The sequence below is a fragment of the Clarias gariepinus genome, chromosome 21 (genome assembly GCF_024256425.1).
Source record: "Clarias gariepinus isolate MV-2021 ecotype Netherlands chromosome 21, CGAR_prim_01v2, whole genome shotgun sequence".
Lineage (NCBI taxonomy): Eukaryota > Metazoa > Chordata > Actinopteri > Siluriformes > Clariidae > Clarias > Clarias gariepinus.
This window is the reverse complement of record NC_071120.1, coordinates 2,444,149-2,466,695: the sequence shown is the minus strand read 5'-3', so window position 1 is coordinate 2,466,695 and position 22,547 is coordinate 2,444,149. Positions and strand designations below refer to the sequence as shown.

The window sequence follows — 22,547 nt, the reverse complement described above, 5'->3', positions numbered from 1 at the left end:
ACATTAAATAAATTAAAAGATAACAAATATTTAAATCATTAATAAATGAATCTGATTACAGACAAAATGCTATGATTTTTTGTCATTTTGTTATCCATTACGAAAATCTGTTTTTATACACCAAAAGAAATTAAGATGTGGTGTTGGTGGCTCAGTGTGTTAATTCTCTGAGTAACTGATCGGTGGTTCAAGCCCCAGCTCCACCAGGAGCTTTAACACCTTAAAGTGTCGACAGCGTGTGCAGAAGGTTGAGGACGTGCATCGTCATGCGAGATCATGACGCACTTCGATATCAGTTCTCTGTGTTTAATCAGTGGTTTAATCTTCAGCTTTTAAATAAGCAATTTACTGTTGATTGTTGACCCTTTTCCTGAGACTGTTCCAATACTTCTGGCCCTAGAGAATCCCAGAATACTTCAAAAGTTTCAAAAGTTTTAATGAATTTTAAAGCTGATGGTCGACTTTTAAACTTTTTCTCGGTTAGTGATTAAGGATGTTTCCGTTCCAGACTCTGCTGTTTATTCTCAGGCTCATAGTGATGAATCTGTGTCTCGTCTCCTGTAGTGATTCTCTATAAGCAACTTTCACCTTCTTAATACTATCGGTCCAAATTTTATTATATATTATTTATTATTATTTATATACTAACACTTCTGTTTATGCTTTTCTGTGAGTTGTTTTGTGACCAGGTACATTCTCAGACATGAATCACTGCACACTGCAAGTCACTATAGACTGTGTAAGTAGTCTATTAATCTTAAGTCATAGCCGACTGCTGTTGGTGCTGCCGTTGGACTGTGATGAATAATAAAAACATTATTTTTTGTGCCATGGAGAGATTATTTTTTATCTGGACAGTAACAAGAGTTAAAATGTTAAAACACAGCTGGCGTGTGGTTAACTGAGTCGTACCCCAGCTCTGGGATTATTTAGAGACTGGACTTGGACCTTTTCCTCCTGCATGATGTCACTGGACGCTTCAGCCTGTGGTCCTGTTACACCATTTAAACCTAAAGGCATTCTCTCTCTCTCTCTCTCTCTCTCTCTCTTTCGCTCTCTTTCTCGCTGTCTCTCTCTCTTTTAGGAATTTAAACTAAATGATTAATTTAATGTTTGATACGTTATCCCAGCACACAGCTACTGGTGCATGAGCTTGTTAAAGAGTTGGTGGGGTGCAGAGCAATAGCTTATCTGCTCATTTGAAACATTACATCGTGTATGCAATGCTTTCCCCCTGTCATTGTGGAGTGTGTGTGTATGTAATACTAAATCAGAGTCTTGTACATCAGCTACACCTGCAGCACTCTTTCACCTCTACATTGTACATTTTACTTTTTTACTGAATATTCTACAGATTCTCTTCTTCTAAACTTATTCAGTTAAGTCATGTCTTTTACATGTACTTTGGACAATAACAATAAAACTGATTAAATCTAATCTAAGCCAATTTAAGTTAATACTGTTATCAGAACTGTTTGTGCTTGCATGTCTATGTATTCCAGTTTTAGTATTTTACCGTGTGCATCACTCCACTCGTCTGTAGTGACAGTTCTTTATACTTATCAGTCATGCTGTGTGTTACCATGGAAACACACACTGTTCAGTCCAGCTGGAGCTTCTTCATGAACTATTTCATTGACTGAGCAAATATAAATGAAATAATTGTGTAAGTACAATAATTTAAAGCATATGGACAGATCAATATTAACGCATCAACACTTCTGATCCTGATGGTCCAGTTTTGAGAAGCGATCTCTATATGAACAGATTTATATTGTGCTCTGTCTTTAAGTAGTGATGATGTTATCTTCATTTGATTCATTATTGATTTTCAATTGCTGTTTAGGATAGGAACTACTTTACCTTCTGCCTTGTCAGTCTGCTCCCTCAGGCGTACAGAAGGCCAGGAGGAGTCGGGCAGAAAGACATTCTAAACATTAGTTGTACAGTGGAAGAAAGATAATAAAGCTGTGTTCATAGCTGCTTCCTGCTTGTAAACAACAATAAAGAGAAGAGGTGACAGAAGATATAAAGTTGGTATGGTGTTGAGTCAGTACCATAACCCTGATAAAACACATGCAAAACTGGCACACGAAAGAGCATAAGGAGAGAACACAGGCAGATTCCCCACATCCGACAGAAGTCTTACAGAGATGCAGGTATCCAATAATAATAACAATAATACCAGGTCATTTTAACAGTTTAAAAATGAGCAGGAGATATGCTTATTTCTTAAGGGGCAGAATACTGCTCAGAGTGTAGGGCAGTGATGGCTGGTGCTAAATGTTTGGGTTTGCGCAAATACATTTAAATTAAACTTTTAATAATCGCCTGTAAATAGCCATATGAAGTGCTGGAAAAGCACAGAGTGTAAGCTCAGCCTTGATCACTTGACTGCTGCTTAATTAGAAGATCAGATCGATCTGGTCCAAGCTCTTTAGCCTTTTTTTCTTTCTTTATCTGATCGCCTTGTGAAGGGGTATTTTAGTAAAGAAATTACAGGATTTCCTCTCATATTTATCTGGCTTCCACGTCAATTACAATTTAATACATTAACTAACAATCTGCTGACCTTTAATAGAAATCCAAGAGCTCAATTGTTTTCCATGGTTAGGTCTCGGTAGCATTTCAATTTACCAGACAGGGTCTGGAAGTTTCATGAATCTTTCATTCTGTAGCTCTGATGCAGAGAAAAATTCTGCAGTGGATTCGGTGCATTGTTTAATGCAGGACACACACTTTTATAGTGCTTTATGGGGTTTATAACAGTTTTAACAAAAGTAAAAAGTAAAATAGAAACCATTTATCTTTATTTTCTTCCTTAATTTAAGTGTATGTGTGCATGTGTGCAAGTGTGTGTGTGTGTGTGTGTGTGAGTTTCATTTTCTGTATACAATTGCACGTGTCAGTTCTGGATAGCAACAGATGACATAAACTGAATTGTAAATTTTAATTGATGGGATTTTGTTTGTTTTCAGTAACAGGTGTCCTGGTGAACTGAAGAGGAGGAAGTGATCACATTTTTGATTCTAGTTATAAGATATCTCACATTTATGAAAAGGTTGAAGTGGTATTTAGTTTATTTAAATCGTTTCTGTTTAACATCCCTATGATCTACAGTGAGAGATAGACATGGTGTTCAGTACAGTAACCGGGAACCTGCTGACTTTTCTCACATGTTTTGTGAAGTTTTCATTGGAAGGTGAGTTTGAAAATATTTATAGATAATTATTATAGATAATGACTGATTCTTTATGGAAGGTTATGGAAGATGTTAGATCTATTTTTTGTGAATGACTTTTAAGGTTGGTAAAATATGCGACTGTTTGGAATTTTGCGTGTAAATAGTGTGTGTGTGTGTGTGTGTGTATTTATTTATGTATTTATTTTCAGTACATGTTCATGAGTCATAATTTTGGACTCATTAGAGGTAGGATTTTATCATAGGATTTTGTTTTTAATTCACACACACACACACACACACACAAGCCTCTGTGATAGTGATACGTAGATTCTTTTGCATTTTTGTACCTGATCAGTTACTAACACAGTAAGAATGTCTATATACACACTTTTACAGACCCACACACTCTGCAGATCTTCGACACAGGAGTGACACCAGGAATCCATTTCCCAGAATTTATTTCTCTTAGTCAGCTTGATGGAGTGCAGATCGAGTACTATGACAGCACTATCGGAAGGAACGTCCCAAAGACAGAGTGGATAAGGAGGATCAGTGATGATGAACCGGAGTACTGGGACAGTTACACAGAGGTGATGCAGTCTACGCAGGAGATGTTCAGAGGCGACGTGGCTACACTGATGCAGCGCTATAATCAGACTGAAGGTGAAACACACACACTGCTTTGATCAGTATTTTATATGAAATTGAGTACAGGTAGACTTTGGATTGTGGGCATAATTTGTTCCAGAAACATGCTTGTAATCCAAAACACTCGTATTCGTATAAGCTAATTTCTCCCATAAAAAATTATGGAAACTTAGCTGGTTCGGCCCATAACCCCCCAAAAATTATATAAAAATCATTAATACAAAATATAAAATAAAATAAAACAAATTAACCTGCACTTTACCTTTGAAATGAATCGTGGCTGTAGTGAAGAAGATGAGAGAGACAAGATGGAGAAGGAGGGGGAGAGGGTTATCGTGTAGGTTGACTTTCACACTAAAGGAAGCACTCCTGTCAGGCAGACTTTATTTGTGTGATTTTAATATGGAACCTCTCTAATGACACTTGCTTGTGCCTCCTATTGAGGATTTCGCTAAAATGTGACATTACATTTTTTTTTAAACAGATTGATCTCCTGCACTGCTGCAGACTTTTTAACCATTTTCTTTGCGGAGGCCTTTGTTGCAGTACAATTACTAATGAACAGTCACTACACTTGGAAACAAAATAAAAAAATGCTTTACGCACATGCACACACACATACACACACACACACATGTTTACAATGTTATAGGAAATAGTACATGCGCACAGTTGACTATACGATAACGCACGGCAATGGGACAGAGGCAGTGTCAGAAGGATGGGAGTCGTGGGCTGTGAAGATGGATCCATCTGAGACATGAGACTGAGCAGCAGTCGTGAAGGAGGAAGTGTTAGATCAGAGCCGTGTGGGCAGTTCATGATGCGTCGGAGGTGTTACAAATGGAAAGTGTGGTGAATGTGTCACATAGAAGAGGGGAGCACGGGTTGACAATCTTGGTAACAGTAGTGAAGAGACCAATGAAACGAGGTGACTTTGCGTGACAGTGTTTTTAGGGGAATATTCCTGATAGCGAGCATGACCCTGTTCCCTACATGGTACAGTACTTAGGGGCCTTGGTACGATGGTGATCTGCCTGTTTCTTGTACAAGCTGACGGCTTGCCCATAACCATGTTTGTTTGCAGTGGCAGACAAACTGCTGGGCTGAGGGGACATCCACTTCTGCCTCATGTGCTGAGATTAGCAGAGGCTGGGAGCCTAGGAACGGGGACAGCCCTATGGAGGTGGATGGTAGGGAGTTGTGGATGTATGTTCCTGAGTGGTCATGCCTCCAGAGAGACCTCCAGTGCCTGATTCTTCCACTCTGTTTGTCCATAGGACTGGGGATGGAATCCTGAGGACAGGCTGGAAATGGCCCTGATGAGCTTGCAGAAGGCGTTCCAGAATCGTGAGGTGAATTGTGGACCCCGACTTGAGACAACGTCAGTGGGAAGGCCATGAAGTCGGAAAAATGTGAAGTATTAGTTGCTCTGCTGTCTCCTTGGTGGAGGGTAGTTTGGGAAGTGTAACGAGGTGAACAGACTTATAAAAGCGGTCAACAATGGTCATGATGCAGGTGTTGCTGTCAGGTGGGGGTAAGCCAGTGACAAAGTCTAGAGAAATATGGGACTAGGGATGGCACGGCACTGGTAGGACTCTGAGAAGGCCAGCAGGGGGTCGGTTGTTGTGCTTACTTCGGGTGCAGATGTCGCAAGCTGCCACAAACCTGGTTACATCCTCCCCCCTAACCTGGGCCACCAGAACATTGCTGTGGGATGGGTGATGGAACTGTGCCCTCCAACAAGAAATGGCAAGAGAAGTTTGCGGACCCCAGGAGCCATTGGAGCCGCGAATGTGGTGCCGGCGCTCCTCCAGGCCTAGAGAAAAAATTTAAATGTCGTCCAATTAGACGAACACGAAGAAATTCAGGAAGTAATGGAGGTTGCACTGGTCAGTCTCAACGGGATCACCAAATACTCATAGTGCCCAGTAGGGGTGTCGTAGGCTGTTTTCCACTCATCGCCCTCCCGGATGCGGATGAGGTGATAAGCATTTCCTAGGTCAAGTTTGGTAAAGATGTCGGCTCCCTGGAGAAGTTCGAAATTGGTGGTCATGAGCGGGACATAGGGTCCTGTCTTATTTCTTGACAAAAAAAACCCCGCCCCAGCAGGAGAGGAAGATGGATGGATAGTTCTGGCGGCAAGGGACTTTGTGATGTACTTATTAATGGCCTCCCACTCTTTAACAAAAAGTCTGCCTTTGAGAGGGGAGGTGCCCGGGAGGAGGTCAATAGTACAGTCATATGTTCGGTATGGTGGGAGAGACATGGCTCGGGCCTTGTTAAAGGCTTGCCTGAGATCGTGGTATTCAGTGGGAACATTAGAGATGTCCGTGGTTTCGTCGAGCGTAGCAGGAATAGGAGATAGAGAAAGCTCGCGGAACATGAGTGACTCCAACCTGTGATGACATGCTTGGTCCAGTCGATCTGGGGGCCATGAAGCGCTAGCCAGGGGAGCCCAAGGACCAAAGCGGCGTGTGACTTGTTAAGGATGAAGAGGCAGATCTCCTCAGAATGGGTAGCTGACGTTCTGGATGTTATATAATGTTAATGGAGGGGTCCTACGTGTGATGGCCAGGTAGAGATAGAGGTGCTGTTAGATCAGTGTTATGTAGATAGAGTCGTGAAATTGTTCGCGATATAACATTGCTGAGATGTTAAACTTAGCCACTGTTGTGAAGGCGAAAGCATTAGATTAGAGCTGTGAAATTTGTGCATGATTTAACAGTGCCAAGATGGTAAACTGAGCCATAATCGTGTGACGAGGGGCGAGAAAACATGAAAACAAAGTAAAATCAGCAACGTGGAAAACATAAAATTGTTATTGACAACAATGCAACACACAATAATCTGGCAATGAGATAGCATGCTGCGCTATCTGTGCTCTTGCAAAACACTTACTAACAGAGTTACTCACAGGCCAAGGTTTTAATGTATTTGCAAAAAAATGTGCTTATTAAGGTAAAAAAACAAGTACATAAAAATACAAAATAGAAGTAAAAATTCACACTTAAATGAAAGGTGTGTGATTTATTTGTGTGTGTGTGTGTGTGTGTGTGTGCAGGAGTTCACACAGTCCAGAGGATGTACGGCTGTGAGCTGGATGATGACGGCAGCACTAGAGGATACTACCAAGACGGTTATGATGGAGAAGATTTCATCAGTCTGGACCTGAGAAGTGACACCTGGATTGCTCCGACACCTCAAGCGGTCATCACTAAACACATATGGGACGCTGATGTAACCTGGGCTAATATTGTGAACAAATTCTTGGAGGAAGAGTGTATTGAGTCATTAAAGAAGTACCTGGTTTACGGCAGAGAGACTTTGGAGCAGAAAGGTAGAGTGTGTGACCTAATCTGTGATCTGTCAGACACACACACTCCTTCACCACACACACAAAAGAACACAGACATAAATGTGTCTATTTTTAATAAACCTTTTACTGTATATGTAGTTTGAGATCTAATTATAGTTTTCTAACTGCTTTGTACATCTGCATCGTTTTAAAACATCTAATAATAATCTTTAATTTTACTGTCCAGAGAAAAAATTATGTTGTTCACCTTGAATTACGTTGCAACTTACACTTTTCCTCATATGTGTGACTATGAAAACCCAGCTAAAGTAATTTTAATGATATAATGATTTCTATATAAAATCAATATTATATTGAGTCTGTGTGTCTCTGCAGTTCGTCCCGAGGTGTCAGTGTTCCATAAACACTCGTCTTCTCCAGAGGTGGTGTGTCACGCTACAGGTTTCTTTCCCAAAGCAGTGATGATCACCTGGCAGAAGGACGGAGAGGACGTGCATGAGGACGTGGAGCTCAGAGAGACGTTACATAACCAGGATGGAAGCTTCCAGAGGAGAAGCATTCTGAGAGTCCCAGCTGAGGTGCTGCAGAAACACACCTACACCTGCGTGGTTCAGCACAGCAGCTTGGAGAAGAACTTAGTGCAAGAAGTACCAAAAGGTCCTAATAAACTAGAGCTGTAGAGAGTGAAAGCTGATTTCTTGCTGCAGCAGATAATAAAGACTCTGTGCTGATTTAACAGGTGGAGCACCGATTGCTATCATCGTTGCTGTAGTCGCGGCTCTCGTCGCTCTCGTCGCCGTTCTTGCTGGAATTGTGGTCTGGAAGAAGAAGAACTCTGGTGAGAGGAGGAAGGAGGCAGATGTCAAGTTTATATAGATATAGTTTATTTTTAATACTAACTGTCTGTCCATCATCTGTGTTTCAGGCTTCAAACCTGTTCCACCCAAACCCTGTAAGTGAACCTTTATGATCCATAAATGATGTTTAAAACCACTACATTATTTATACACAGTGTTTAGTCACTTTGTGATGGATGTGAATGTTTTACAGCCTCTGAAGGAGATTCTTCCTCCAACAACTCTTAAAGTCTGACTGTGTGTCTTCCTGCTGAACTGAGAGAGTAAGACATGATGGAGTTTACAGTCTAATATGGAATTTAAGTCTGTGCATGGAGTACAATTTAAACTTAAAGCCTGTGATAACATTAAAACTCCTGAAGTGTTTTTTTTCCTTGTCCCTTCTCCCCTAGGAATTGCCACATTGGATCATTTGATCTGCTCAGTTAGATAACGTTTGTAACAAGGCCTTGGACTGGCACTACATGCAGTGATTGGGTTGTATCTCTAAGGAGCGTTAATGGCCATTCCATGTCTTTAATTTTGGTAAATTTCTGGCTTGTATTGTTTATAATGTAATAAATACTGTACGTTTATAATGTTTAGAATTTTTCTTAGCGATTTTTTTAAAACAATTTTTTAACAAATAAGCAGTCCAGTTTATTCCTGTAACAGCTCTGAATACCATGTTTATACCTTTGCTTGTTCAGGATGACTAAATGACTTTTACAAGAAAAGTGGAGAAGCAATGTTTTATCTGTAATCAGACTTGTTATTTTAAAGCATTCCTATAAGCATTTGCGAGATTCTCACACACCACATGAACATGAGACCTGTTTTGTCTAGTGATCTGGATTTGTTCCCTAATGGCATGCTTCTGGCGTCCATGTTGTTTACAAGATAGTGGTTCATTCACCATCTAAGGCAAAGAAGAGATTTTTTGTTTCTACATTTTGCACATGAGGGCAGTTTTCGCAAATCTCACGTAATACTGCATTGGCCCTTGATAAGTTTTCAATGATGACTATGATGCAATAATCTGTAAAATAAAAATGTATATGGAATAATTTCACAATGTCTGTAAAAGCCTCTAAAGCAGTACAACAGGCATGTGGGAAATGCTATAATTATGACTCGTTCATTTGTGTGCTGCAGTTGTTCAGTGACTTTCATTTTACTTCCAGAATGTTTCAATGGCAAAAAGTCATGTGACTAACAATAAATAACTTCCTGAGTGATATGTGTTATCTCAGTTCATCACTATTGTTTATGACAGGTTATATTAATGCATTTTAATTGTGAATACATGAATAACTAAGTCTACATATCTAATATGTTTTAGTTGTACACATAATGTTTTATAGTTATGAATTATACAGTTTTATAAGTTACAAAAATACAATTAATATAATTTTTATTTCTATAGCACTCCAACAATTGTTATTGTCGAGAAAGCAATAAAACTTTACTGTCCTTGTACTTTTCCCTGGTGTACAGTGACGTGTGACTGAGCCCTGAGTTTATGGTCAACAGTTTAAGTCTCAAGCTTAATCTATGAAAACTCTACACACAAAATAAAACCCTACAGCCAGTCAGGTTTAAATTAATTCAATTCAATTTTATTTGTATAGCGCTTTTAGCATTTTCATTGCCACAAAGCAGCTTTACATAGTCAAAAGAATTATTTAAGTTTGTATGAAATGTGAATTTGTATGAATCAAAATAGTCAGTTTGTCCCTGGTGAGCAAGCCGAGGGCGACAGTGGCAAGGAAAAACTCCCTGAGATGGTAATAGGAAGAAACCTTGAGAGGAACCAGACTCAACAGGGAACCCATCCTCATTTGGGTGAAACAGAAAGCAGTAAATGATCTGCATTTATACAGTGTGTAGGGTGGGAGGCAGTTCAGCTATAATAGCTGATGTTAACTGATGTTAATATGGAGTCCAGGTAGTTATTGAAGACCCAGGTAGACTTGTAAGAAGTTCCAGTCATGAACTATCGAACTGTCAAGTCCCCAGAGAAACAGTTGCCAACACCAGTCAAGGCCAGAACCATTTTCTAGGTAGAGAGAATCATTCCCAGACACCAGACGCATCTCCAAGGATTCTGTGGATTTTAAGTATTTGATGAGCGCCCTCTAGTGGAGGGACCATAGAAAAACACAGTCAGAATCCCTACTCAAGTGACTCAAAGGACTTGTGAGGATTATTGTGACCTCTTTGACACTGAAAGTTTTGTTTTATTTTTTTGTTTTCCACCAAGCGTTTGACTCTGTAGAGCATAATTTTATTTGCATTGAAAAAATGTGGGTTTGGGCCCTTTAAAACAAATAGTTAAAAATTTGTACAATATCAGCTCTATTACATTGAAATATGGAACTTCTCATTTTAATTAATCTTGTGATATTAGACAAAGATCTCCTATTACCTTTTCTTAATTGCTTCTCGCTTCCTGGCAAAAAAAAAAAAAAATATATGGCAAAGTGATTTGAGTTTCATTAGGGGGGCAGAAAGACATTTCATTATCAGTCAGTTGGCTGATGATACCATTCTGTTTTTGCAAGATTTATCCCAAATTCCTCATGCTTTAGATTTAATTGATTCTGCTTTATGCGTGAATATAAACAAATGTAAGTTAACAGCAATAAACAATTGCAGAATTCCATTTATGTATTTGCAATATTTCTATCCAAAATCATGTTACATGCTGTACTTAGAAGTTTATAATTTTATACTAAGTTTGTAAACAACATGCCTTTCCAATTTTTCTTCTATTTCAAATTTTTCAATTTATGGCTTCAGAAAGATTTATCTCTAAAGGGAAGAATTTTGCTCTCTAAGGCCTCTCCAGACTCAAACATGCAGTGTTCTCTTTATATGTTGATGATTCAAATTTAAACTGAATTGACAGAATGTTATTGGATATGTTGTGTAGAGGAAGTATACACAGGAACATGGTGGCATGAACTTTCTTGACTTTACAATCCTGAATAATACAAAAAAAAAAAAAAAAATATATATATATATATATATATATATATATATATATATATATATATATATATAGGGTTTAGGGACGGATTCTTCCTTCTTAGAGACTCTGAATGGAGCACTGCATCGGGCTCCAGTAGGGGACTCCATAATCTTGCTGGGGGACTTTATTTCACATGTGGGCAATGACAGAGATACTTGGAGGGGTGTGATTGGGAGGAACGGCCTCCCTGGTCCAAACCCAAGCTGTGTTTTGTTATTGGATTTCTGTGCTATTCATGGATTGTCCATAACAAATACCATGTTCGAACCGTGTGCCAACGGCTATAACACAAAATCTAGTATTTAGCAATTATTAGCAAGGTAACACGATCTGGGCAAATGTTTAGACTTTAAAATACATGACCAAGACAACAGTACTTTATAAAGAAACAAGAATTTATTTGACTAATCTACGATACATGAAACTACACTACTTGAACGCACGCACACACACACACACACACATACATACAAACAGTTTGGCAAGTGAAAATGAATTGAAGTTATTCCAGTGCTGGTTACTAGATCAACGAAAGTCACAAGAGCAGAGTCTTGGGTTTAATCTTACGGTTTAGTTATGAAACGAGCACCAACTTCAGCAAGGTATGCAGCTTTGTTTGTTTACTTGCGTTATGTTTCGTTCTCATCCGTTGGTTCGCCTCCAGCGAAGGGAATCACGGCGTTGCTGATTGGTTGGTGCGCTGTTGTAGAGATGACGTCTGTCGGGAAAGCCCTTCGGTGAGGCGTTGGTTGCCTGGTTACCGATGGCTGCGCTCTGGAACTTCTCCTGAGGTTTCCTTCGTTGCGGGACTTTGGAGTTCTGGCACGAAGTCTCGTTGAGAGTTCTTGAAGAGCGGATGACGCCAGCAGCGGCCCGTGCTGCTTGGAAGATGTTGTAGGTTGCAGTTGTGATGTTAACTTACCTTCTTCTATCCTACTGTAGACTTCCTTAGGGTTTTTGTCCTTTTGGGGTCAAAAGTGTCACGTAATCACAACTGAACCAACGTTTTTTCTCTCTCTTGTGCTGCGTGTACTGTTTACTATAACACTGTGACCACGTGTGTGTGTGTGTGTGTGTGTGTGTGTGTGTAAAACATATTTTATTTTGTGTCTGTATGCGTGTGTGTACAGCATGCGTGATGAATAAAGCAAAAGCAAGTCTTATTAGAGAGGTTAGGCCTTGTTTACACAGGCTTAATTTTTTTGGATAAACAAACGTGCTCTGAACGTCCTAGACGTTTATGTTGCGTTTTGTAGCGGCGCTTGATTGACTTCTACACCGGCGTTCGTTTGGCTCTGTCTAACTCCAGCCTGCAGCCCAAATTGTAGTTTGTGTGTTAACCTGTGGGGGCAGTGTGTCGGGAACTGGATATAAAAGCCCTTGTCGTTTTATTTGAATTGCCTATTTTTAATATGGACCATTTTAATATATTAGACATTAATCTTCTTGTTTTAAAAATTCTAATTAAATTATTATATTTTTATATAATATACTGGGTTCACCCTCTGACTGCACAACGTCGGATTAAACGAGTTTTTTTGTGGTCATTGGACCACAGTAATGAGCAAAACAATTTCCAGTAATGAGCAAAACAATGTTCAGAATAATGTTCCATGGTGTGCAAAATGTGCAAATGTGAGTTAATATATATTGTGTAATGTAAGAAAGCAGATTAGAGTGTTAGGTCCCGTGTGGTGTTATGATTGAGAATCCATATAGCCTGCTGAAAGACGCTTCTGAGACGCGTCAGAACATGTCCTGTATATTGTAATGTTTATTAATTCTTAACAACCATGCTACAGTACTCAACAATGCTACAATGAAATGGAGCGAAGTGAAACAGTAAGAACACAGGGTAAAAAAGGTACAGGAGTTTAAGTACTTGGGGTCAACAGTCCAAGATAATGGAGAGTGTAAGAAAGAGGTGAAGAAGCGAGTGCAGGCAGATTGGAATGTATGGACTAAGGTGTAGAGAGTTCTGTGTGAAAATATCAGTGAAAATCATGGAGAAGATGTGCAAGAAGTGGTGAGACCGGCCATGCTGTATAGTGAGAGACAGGAGCCAGAGCTGGAGGAAGCAGAACTGAAGGTGTTGATTTTCTCCTTGGAAGTTATAGGGTTAGGGTATATGTATGTATATATATATATATATATATATATATATATATATATATATATATACAGTGGCTTGCAAAAGTATTCAGCCCCCTTTTCCACATTTTGTTACATTACAGCCACAAACATGAATCAATTTCATAGGAATTCCACGTGAAAGACCAATACAAAGTGGTGTACACGTGAGAAGTGGAACGAAAATCATACATGATTCCAAACATTTTTTACAAATAAATAACTGCAAAGTGGGGTGTGCGTAATTATTCAGCCCCCTTTGGTCTGAGTGCAGTCAGTTTCCCATAGACATTGCCTGATGAGTGCTAATGACTAAATAGAGTGCACCTGTGTGTAATCTAATGTCAGTACAAATACAGCTGCTCTGTGACGGCCTCAGAGGTTGTCTAAGAGGATATTGGGAGCAACAACACCATGAAGTCCAAAAGACACACCAGACAGGTCAGGGATAAAGTTATTGAGAAATTTAGGCTACAAAAAGATTTCCAAGGCCTTGAACATCCCACGGAGCAATGTTTAAGCGATCATTCAGAAATGGAAGGAGTATGGCACAACTGTAAACCTACCAAGACAAGGCCGTCCACCTAAACTCACAGGCCGAACAAGGAGAGCGCTGATCAGAAATGCAGCCAAGAGGCCCATGGTGACTCTGGATGAGTTGCAGAGATCTACAGCTTAGGTGGGGGAATCTGTCCATAGGACAACTATTAGTCGTGCACTGCACAAAGTTAGCCTTTATGGAAGAGTGGCAAGAAGAAAGCCATTGTTAACAGTAAACCATAAGAAGTCCCGTTTGCAGTTTGCCACAAGCCATGTGGGGGACACAGCAAACATGTGGAAGAAGGTGCTCTGGTCAGATGAGACCAAAATGGAACTTTTTGGCCAAAATCCAAAACGCTATGTGTGGCGGAAAACTAACACTGCACATCACTCTGAACACACCATCCCCACTGTCAAACATGGTGGTGGCAGCATCATGCTCTGGGGGTGCTTCTCTTCAGCAGGGACAGGGAAGCTGGTCAGAGTTGATGGGAAGATGGATGGAGCCAAATACAGGGCAATCTTGGAAGAAAACCTCTCGGAGTCTGCAAAAGACTTGAGACTGGGGCGGAGGTTCACCTTCCAGCAGGACGACGACCCTAAACATAAATCCAGGGAAACAATGGAATAGTTTAAAACAAAACATATTCATGTGTTAGTATGGCCCAGTCAAAGTCCAGATCTAAATCCAATCGAGAATCTGTGGAAAGATCTGAAAACTGCTGTTCACAAACGCTGTCCATCTAATCTGACTGAGCTGAAGCTTTTTTGCAAAAAAGAATGGGCAAGAATTTTAGTCTCTAGATGTGCAAAGCTGGTAGAGACATACCCTAAGAGACTGGCAGCTGTAATTGCAGCAAAAGGTGCAACACCCATTTTTCAGTTATTTATTTGTAAAAAATGTTTGTAATCATGTATGATTTTTGTCCCACGTCTTACGTGTACACCACTTTTTATTGTTCTTTCACGTGGAATTCCAATAAAATTGATTCATGTTTGTGGCTATAATGTGACAAATTGTAAAAAAGCATAAGAGGGCCGAATACTTTTGCAAGCCACTGTAATATATATATATATATATATATATATATATATATATATATATATATATATACACAGTGGCTTGCAAAAGCTGGTAGCCATCTTGAAGTAACTGTCCCATATGCTCCATCACTCATAATCAAACTTTATTTACATTCTGTATGTGTTTAAACAGTCCTTAAAAAGTGTTGTGGAGGATGGGAACATCAGAAATGGACACATTTTCCTACTTTTTTCATTATCATAATAAATGAATATTCAGCAAATATTTTTTTCTGACATCCAAAATAAACTAGTACAACATCAAAAAATTTTTTATGTTCATTTGTACAACATAACGCACATTCAACTGGACGCATTGCGGTTTTGAGAATTTCAGCAGAAAATGTAGTAAAATAAAAAAATAATTAATTCTCATGTTGAAATGACACATTGTGCAAGTTTAGAAAGAAGTATTGTCTGTATTTTGATGCTTTTTTTATATTACAAAATTACACATTTTATATAAAAAATCATTAGTGCCGTGGTGTTCTAATGGTTTCATGAGAATCTCCCATACAGTTATATCAAGTCAAAAATTAATAACTTAACACTGTTTAGTGTACAAAGATGGCACTGTGTTTTAAAGCATATATCCCTTAAAACCCCGAGCATTTTTATCCACTTGTTTTATTACTATGTTTTAATAAATATATATGGGAATTAGGATTGTCATATCCTTTTTTCATACTGAAACTGAAACTGAACCACAATTAGTAAAAACCCTGGAGGATCTGCGTTTCACTAAGATCATGTGATTTCTTTTAACAGAAGTTTATAGAACGATGTAAAATTTCTCAGAAACCATGTGACTTTGTGTCTGATATAAATACTTGCCCCTTTGTGATTTGTGCTTTTCATTTGCTTGCTGAGACAGAAATTTTGTCTACTGTAGAATGCAACATGAACAGGTAAGATTTTTTGGAAAGATATTTTTTGCAATAAGATTTACTTCATGATTTAATAATTCATAATTGCATTGACCAAATCTTCAGTATGTTTTATTATTATTATTATTATTATTATTATTATTATTATTATTAATTGTTGCCTATTTAAAAAAAATTAAAGTAGTAAATAATTTTACTCAAGTTAGGGTAATATTCCTATGGTAAAATAGACATTGCAAAAAAACTTAATGCAATAAAAAATTATGGAAAAAATTGGCATTAATAAAATGCTTTGTAAAATATGGAAACATGATATATTAAAATTTATAACAGTGGAGCTATTTTAAATTATTAATGTGTAACTTTGATGTTCAGTTTGAGCAGGAGCTGATTTTCAGAGTAAGTACATTTCGTTCTTGCTGGTCTTGCAATAACTACCAGTCTGGCAGACCTGCTCACAGGCAGCATGCAGGCAGACCAGTGTTGTGTTTAGAGCCTTTTTTTTCTTCTTTTGATGTACTGTAGAAAAATAAATGTAGTAAGTCCAACTTGTCTGAGACAAAAGCAAGATACCTTTAAGTCCCCTGTACTGTGTGACCTGCTGGATTTTGCAAATGAGAAGATATCCTTTTTAACTGTATTCAGAATAAAAATGATCAATGAAAAGAAAACGCCTATAAATTAACTTACCCATTTGAAACACACCAAGCCAATGTTTTAACAGGTAAGACAAATAAGAAAATGTTCATTCCTATTTGTTAAAAGGCTCTAGGAACTTAAGATTGATCTATGGTGGTCAAACTATTATTCTCTTGATTGTTGTGAAATAATTAATTGCATTACAGCATTTGGAAAATCATTATAATTACCACCAATACACACACAGACATATTAGCAGGGTGCTGGGAGTGCTCGAGGGTGCACCCAACCGCAACCTTGCCACCACACCCTCATTTATACTCCTACACTGTAAAAAAAAAAAAAAAACGTTTTAAAAAATGACTGGCAGCAACGGCTGCCAAACAAAAAAATGTAAAAATTAAGGTAAAATACTCTAGTTTATATTATGCTCAAAAACATTACATTTACAGAAATTGTTTGTTAGAATTATTTTATATATAAATAAGCTATTTCTTGCTCTCTTCCTCATAGATCTGATATTAATGTGTTAAATCTTTCCTGCTGCTATCTTCCTGTCTCCTCTTGGATCCGCTCCCACGCTCACCTTCCCATTATCTCTTTACTGTATGTCTCTCTCTCTTTCTCCCCCCCTCTCTCTCTCTCACTCCTTCTCTCTCCCCCTCTCTCTCTCTCCCTCTCCTTCTCTCTCCCCCTCTCTCTCTCTCCCTGTCTCCTTCCCCCTCTCCCCCTAACTCGAGCCAACATCTTGTGATCTGTCTCTGGATGGACACCTTTAATCCTTAATTACTTAGGTTGCATAAATCTAATAAATAAAAGTCACTCCAGATAAAAGCACTCGCCAAATGCTGTCAGTATAAAACTCACTCAATAATAATAATAATACTTTTTACAGGAGAACCCGTGACTGATACTGAGGTAAAAATGGATTTTCCGGAAACAGGTGCAAAAGCAGAACAGGGTGCTCAAAATGTAAGGAATATTCATTTCTTCAGTTCTTTCTGTTGACAAAGCATACAGAATTGTAATTTAGTTCTTTTAATTAACTTTCTTTCAGAACCCTGCTGAAGCAAGATTGGATGCTGTGGAGAATGCTGACAGGCTTCCCCAGAGCTTTCCTCAAGGTAAAACTTCCTGAATGAGAAAACAACAATTTGCTAACATGGAGGATATATAGCATGTAAATTGTGACACTTGACTATAAGTTCCACAACTAAGTATATGTTACTATTTAATGTACACTTACATAGCAGGGCTCCAGACAATCATATATGTTTAGGCAGCTTCAACTTCTAAACTCAAAATATTTAGGTGCCAAAACCTACTTTTAGTAGCCAAAATTTGATCCTTTTTCATAACCTAATTAGGTGGACTCATGTAGCCACTGTGATTTACAAAATACTTAATTTTGCTTTGTTAGCGTAATTGTGACTGAATCCCGACTGGAAATATTTACTGATCGACTCGAGGCAGGGTTTGGATGGGAAGGCATGAGAGATCTTTTGTACGACAACTTAGTTTTTTTGCAATGTTGTATATGTTTCTGTCCAATATTAACTAACTTACTCCAGTTACACCAACACTGGGTTAATTTCACCAGCTACCGAGAATAAAATAGGAAATTCTGAACCTCATTCATACTTAAATTCATATTACTTCATCATTGGGGCAGTGGTGGCTCAGAGGGCTAAGGCACTGAGTTACCGTTCTGAAGATCGGCGGTTCGATCCCCAGCTCCACCAGGTTGCCACTGTTGGGCCCTTGAGCGAGGCCCTTAACCCTATGTGATCCAGGGGTGCTGTATAATAGCTGACCCTGCGCTCTGACCCCAGTTACGCTGAGATATGCGAAGAAGGAATTTTACTGTGCTGTAATGTATATGTGACAAATAAAGGCTTTACTTAACTTAATAAATTTAACAGCAATCAGAAAAGGCTAAATTAAGTGTTAAATTAATATCTTGTGTTTTTTTTGTTATTCACTTTACTAACTGCATGTCACCATAAGCATCCAAGTACAGTGGTTACTCAAGGGGAATGTCTATGACTGCCACGCACTCTGTCGTGGCCAAACGGCAACAGCCAAAATAAATCAGTCGTAATTCAAAGTAATTTGTAAAATGACCGCCAGGTGGCGAAAAGGGACATTTTGCAAAACGTCTGCAATTAATTTTGTTTATACAGACTCTTTGTTTCTATCTGTCTATTGTTATCATTAAAGAAAACAGCACAAACAATAGCTCAAGGGCTTGTAAAAACATTTATATTTTTAACGGTAACTGGAATCCGCAAAAGCTCAGTGGTCCGAACTTAATGTAATAATTTTTGTATGATAAAATGACTCGTGGAATGAATTTACATGAAGCACTTCAGTTTCAAATAATCATTCAACGCTGAACCCAAACAGCAAAAACATGATGATAATAATAATAATAATAATAATAATAATAATAATCCAAATTATTAATATAATAATATTTAATTATTAATAATTAAAGCTGCTCACATCGCGTGCGCTTTAAAAAAATGGAATGTTTAATCAGCAAGTATATATTTGTTCTCTGTTGTTTTTCTGGGGTACTGATTTAAAATTTTGTCTGCTTTGCAAATGTTGCCCCTCTTTATGATAGATGAATATTATGACTGAAACAAAGCTGCTCGTGTCAACTCATATTGGGAGCATTTTGATTGAAGGGGAGATGTAAAGTGAAAAGTGAAAGTGTGTAACCAACAACACAGCACAATGCATGTGTGTGAATGGCTGAAATGTGGTTATGAATAAGCCTTTTAGTGAATGTAAAATGTTAGTGTAACCCTCGCGGTGCGCGTGTGCTCACCTTCACTTTGCCGAGTTGTGATCAGATGAATGCACGCGTTGATATAAAAGATTTAAAAGAGATTTCTCTTTCCCAAAAATACAACAAACACAAATTTATACGAGGTAAATAAGCGCTGTCTTTGCGGCGCTGTGTGAAACGCACGCCGATGTGAGCCGCTTTATTTCAGTCATAATATACTAACGTTTTTTTCTGTGTAGTGGACCGCATGCTCACAACCTCTCGCGGGCAAGTCTTTCTCTAAATACGCCGTTTTAACGGGGTGGGAATAAGAAACACCGAACGGGCAGAACTAGACTAATGATTATAAATGCGTCGGGGAAAACAGCAAGGAAACTGACTGGCCAAACAAGCACTAACAACAGGCTTGTCAAGGGCTTGTAAAAACATTTTTATTATTTAGACTAGCTAATTAAGTTAGCTACCTAACGATTTACAAAGAATGAACTGTTATATAGTTTTTGTTTGTTTATTGTTAAAAAAAAGTGTTACATTTAAAGGCATCAAAATTTAAATTTAGAAATAACTTCAAAATAGACTTTGAGAATAGAGCATTAAAATAACTAAAAAATACATTTCTATCTTTGGTATAATATGGTTATAGTGTAATATATCGCCGCTGTTTGACACATCCTGTACTCTGCGTTCCAGACTTTTTGGTGGTAGTTATTGATGTTTATTTTATTTATTTATTTTTGTCATTGATGTTAACTACACAAAGCAGTGTTTTTTCACCTGGGAGTTTTGCGACGTCAGACACATTTAAATGCAAATAATACACCCTCCCCAGGTGTTCTCACCTTTACACTCGGAGAAATGTCTCGGGTTACTTTGCTGTAACCCTGTTTCCTGAAAAAGCGCGAATGAGATGCTGCGTGAAAACGCTATGGGAACATCTTTCCGTCTTGCCGGTTGTAAAGCATGTGTGTATCAAACACGCCAAATTTTGTCTTATATAACCTCGGTAAGGTGATGTCATCTAATGAAGCGCTCCTGCAGGTTATAAATAGGAGTAAACAGGAAACATTCCTTAGATCAATTTTGTCTGAAAGGGCATCCAGTCACGCAAGCAGTGTGGCATTGGAGCGCAGCATCTCGTTCTCGCTTTTTCAGGAAACAGGGTTACAGCAATGTACAGGGTTACTTGTCTGGACAGCAAGTCTGCTCCCACATTCATATGCCCTGGAATGTATATTCGCCCTGAGGGACAGGAGCTTGTCCTGTGCCCAAAGCAGAAACTGGTGCGCTAGCTTAGTATTGTCCACCCGCACTAGGACATGGTAGCCTCTCAACTGCTGAAAGAAGTGCTTTAGGGCCAAAAATAGAGCCATCATTTCAAGGCAAGTGATGTGCCATGCGAGAAGATGGCCTCTTCAGCTCCCTTGGGCTGGACGGCCATCTAAGTGTGGGACCCAAAGTCAGAAACCGGGGTCTAAACCACATAAAAGGGGTACAAAGCTTCTGGCACGTAACCCTTATTTGCCTTCGGGGATTGGCCTTTGAGTGAAATCCCCGTCTCTCAGCCACAACTGAAACGCTCTCATATGCAGGAGGCCCAAAGGTATCACCATGGATGCAGCTGCAATGAGGCCTAAAGATCTCTGGAAGTGATGAACAGTCACTCTCTGGTCTAGCTTGATTTCCTTTAGTCCTTCCTCTAACCTTTCTCTACAGTCCTTAGTACCCAAGGGGATATACCTAGCAGTAGCTTCCACGCCATCAGTTTCTGAGAAAGGGGCACAAGTTCTAGCAATTCAGGGGTGGGGGCGGGTTGGAGTTAGAAGTTCGGAAGAGATAGGTCTGTAGATCGGCGTAATTCTAGAAACGCTCTATCATCCACAGTGCTGCCTGTGCTTAAGTATTTTAGCAGATCCCACCAGGGCAGATTAAAGTCTACACGGCCTGGAGGAAAGTCTTGGCTTTTTCAGGGAGGATGATGTCCCAGGAGAGAGATAGCCCACTAGCGTTTCTTCTATCTGGGGCATTATCGTATAACCCCGCATTTCTGCATTAACGATATTCGAATAAATCGAAGTCGATGGCATAAAAACACGGGATGAATAGGGCTTGCTCCAAGAGCGAGTTAACTCATTGCTTTCACTTTGAAAAAATGTAGTGTTTAATCAGCAAGGTATATATTTGTGCTCTTTTGTTCTTCTGGTGTACTAATTTTACATTTGCTTTGCAAATGTCGCCCCTCTTTATGATAGATGAATATGATAACTGAAACAAGGCTGCTCATGTCGGCTCATATCGAGACATTTTGATCAAAGGGGAGATGAAAAGTGAAAGTGTGTACAAACAACATAGCACAATGCATGTGTGTGAATGGCTGAAATGTGGTTGTGAATAAGCTTTTTAGTAAATGTAAAATGTTTGTGAACCCACAGCGCACGTGTGCACTCTTTTACTTTGCCGAGTTTTGATCTAAAGTCAGAAGAACCTGTGCATCAATATGAGGAATTTATAAGGGATTTCTCTTTCCCAGAAATACAACAAACACAAATGTATATGTGTTAAATAAGCGCTGACTTTGCGGGCTGTGCGAAACGCACGCCGATGTGAGACGCTTTATTTCAGTAACATACGAACATATTTTTAATGTGTAGTGGACCGTGCGCGCACAACCTCTCGCTTTAGAGCCTTTCTCTGAATATGCCGTTTTAACACATATTACAAATGTTTCAGACAGAAGTCTGTGACCCACAAGCCATCTACAGTAAAAATGTTTGGATGTATTTAGGTGAACTAAAAGGGAACCCTCCTGAGAATGATCCTAAACAGGACCCTTCCCAGTCTGTTCAACCTGAGGATGAATATGTGGTAAGGAGTAATTCTTTTTTTTTTATATATATCAATGGAATAGATTTAAATAATTAAATTCCCAATATGAAAAAGTACCTAACAACCCAAACCTAATAACTGATTGTGCCACCCTTGGCAGTAACAACTGCAAAAAAGCATTTGCAATAACTGGCAACAAGTTTTCCCTGTCGCTGTGGGGGAATTTTGGCTCACTCTTCTTTGCAGAAGAATTTTTTCATTAGTAAATGTAATTAACATTTTAACACTGTGTTCTGTATTTTCTGGGGTTATCTTTGTTAAAATTTTGTTTGAAAATTTTAATCTTTTAAGTGTGACAAATAGGCAACATACATTTTTTTTTAGAAAGGGGCAAATATTTTTTTGTGTGTCCAAAAAATGTATACACACTTTAGGAAATGAAAATCTTGCATTTTGTATATTGTATACCACCGTGCATCATGTACTGCATGTTTTCATTGCATATATATATAAGTAAATGCACTTTCAGTAAAAAGTTTGGACACCCCTTCTAATCCCATGCTCTATGTGATGATCCCATGTAAAATGCTGATGACGTCCAAAATATGCAATTATGTCCTTTTAACA

The 22,547-nt window shown here is 38.7% G+C and overlaps 2 protein-coding genes across 3 annotated transcripts in view; both read left to right on the top strand.

The window, feature by feature from the left end:
* LOC128509189 (BOLA class I histocompatibility antigen, alpha chain BL3-7-like) overlaps positions 1-9,227 on the top strand; it is a 138,867-nt gene extending 129,640 nt beyond the window's left edge. The window contains exons 1-3 of one of the 2 annotated variants that reach the window (XR_008356013.1): positions 7,886-7,989; positions 8,077-8,103; positions 8,202-9,227. Coding sequence is in view for 1 of the 2 variants with exons in the window: in XM_053480813.1 (XP_053336788.1) it covers positions 8,077-8,103; positions 8,202-8,236 (62 nt within the window). In the remaining variant the exon portion in view is untranslated. Of the gene's footprint in view, positions 1-7,885; positions 7,990-8,076; positions 8,104-8,201 lie in introns of those variants that run through there. The other variant, XM_053480813.1, reaches the window with a different exon arrangement.
* LOC128509195 (BOLA class I histocompatibility antigen, alpha chain BL3-7-like) lies at positions 2,994-7,848 on the top strand. The gene is made up of 4 exons (XM_053480819.1): positions 2,994-3,202; positions 3,581-3,847; positions 6,897-7,172; positions 7,527-7,848. Exons 1-4 carry the CDS (start codon positions 3,133-3,135, stop codon positions 7,829-7,831), a joined length of 918 nt encoding a protein of 305 aa, XP_053336794.1. The 5' UTR covers positions 2,994-3,132; the 3' UTR covers positions 7,832-7,848.
* Positions 9,228-22,547: the final 13,320 nt, after the last annotated feature.

What these genes read in the sequence shown, in the direction of transcription:
- LOC128509195 (XM_053480819.1), top strand. Translation starts at nt 3,133, where the DNA reads ATGGTGTTCAGTACAGTAACCGGGAACCTGCTGACTTTTCTCACATGT. An exon ending in GCGCTATAATCAGACTGAAG is followed by an intron (nt 3,848 to 6,896) that starts GTGAAACACACA and finishes GTGTGTGTGCAG; the next exon opens with GAGTTCACACAGTCCAGAGG. An exon ending in AGAGACTTTGGAGCAGAAAG is followed by an intron (nt 7,173 to 7,526) that starts GTAGAGTGTGTG and finishes GTGTCTCTGCAG; the next exon opens with TTCGTCCCGAGGTGTCAGTG.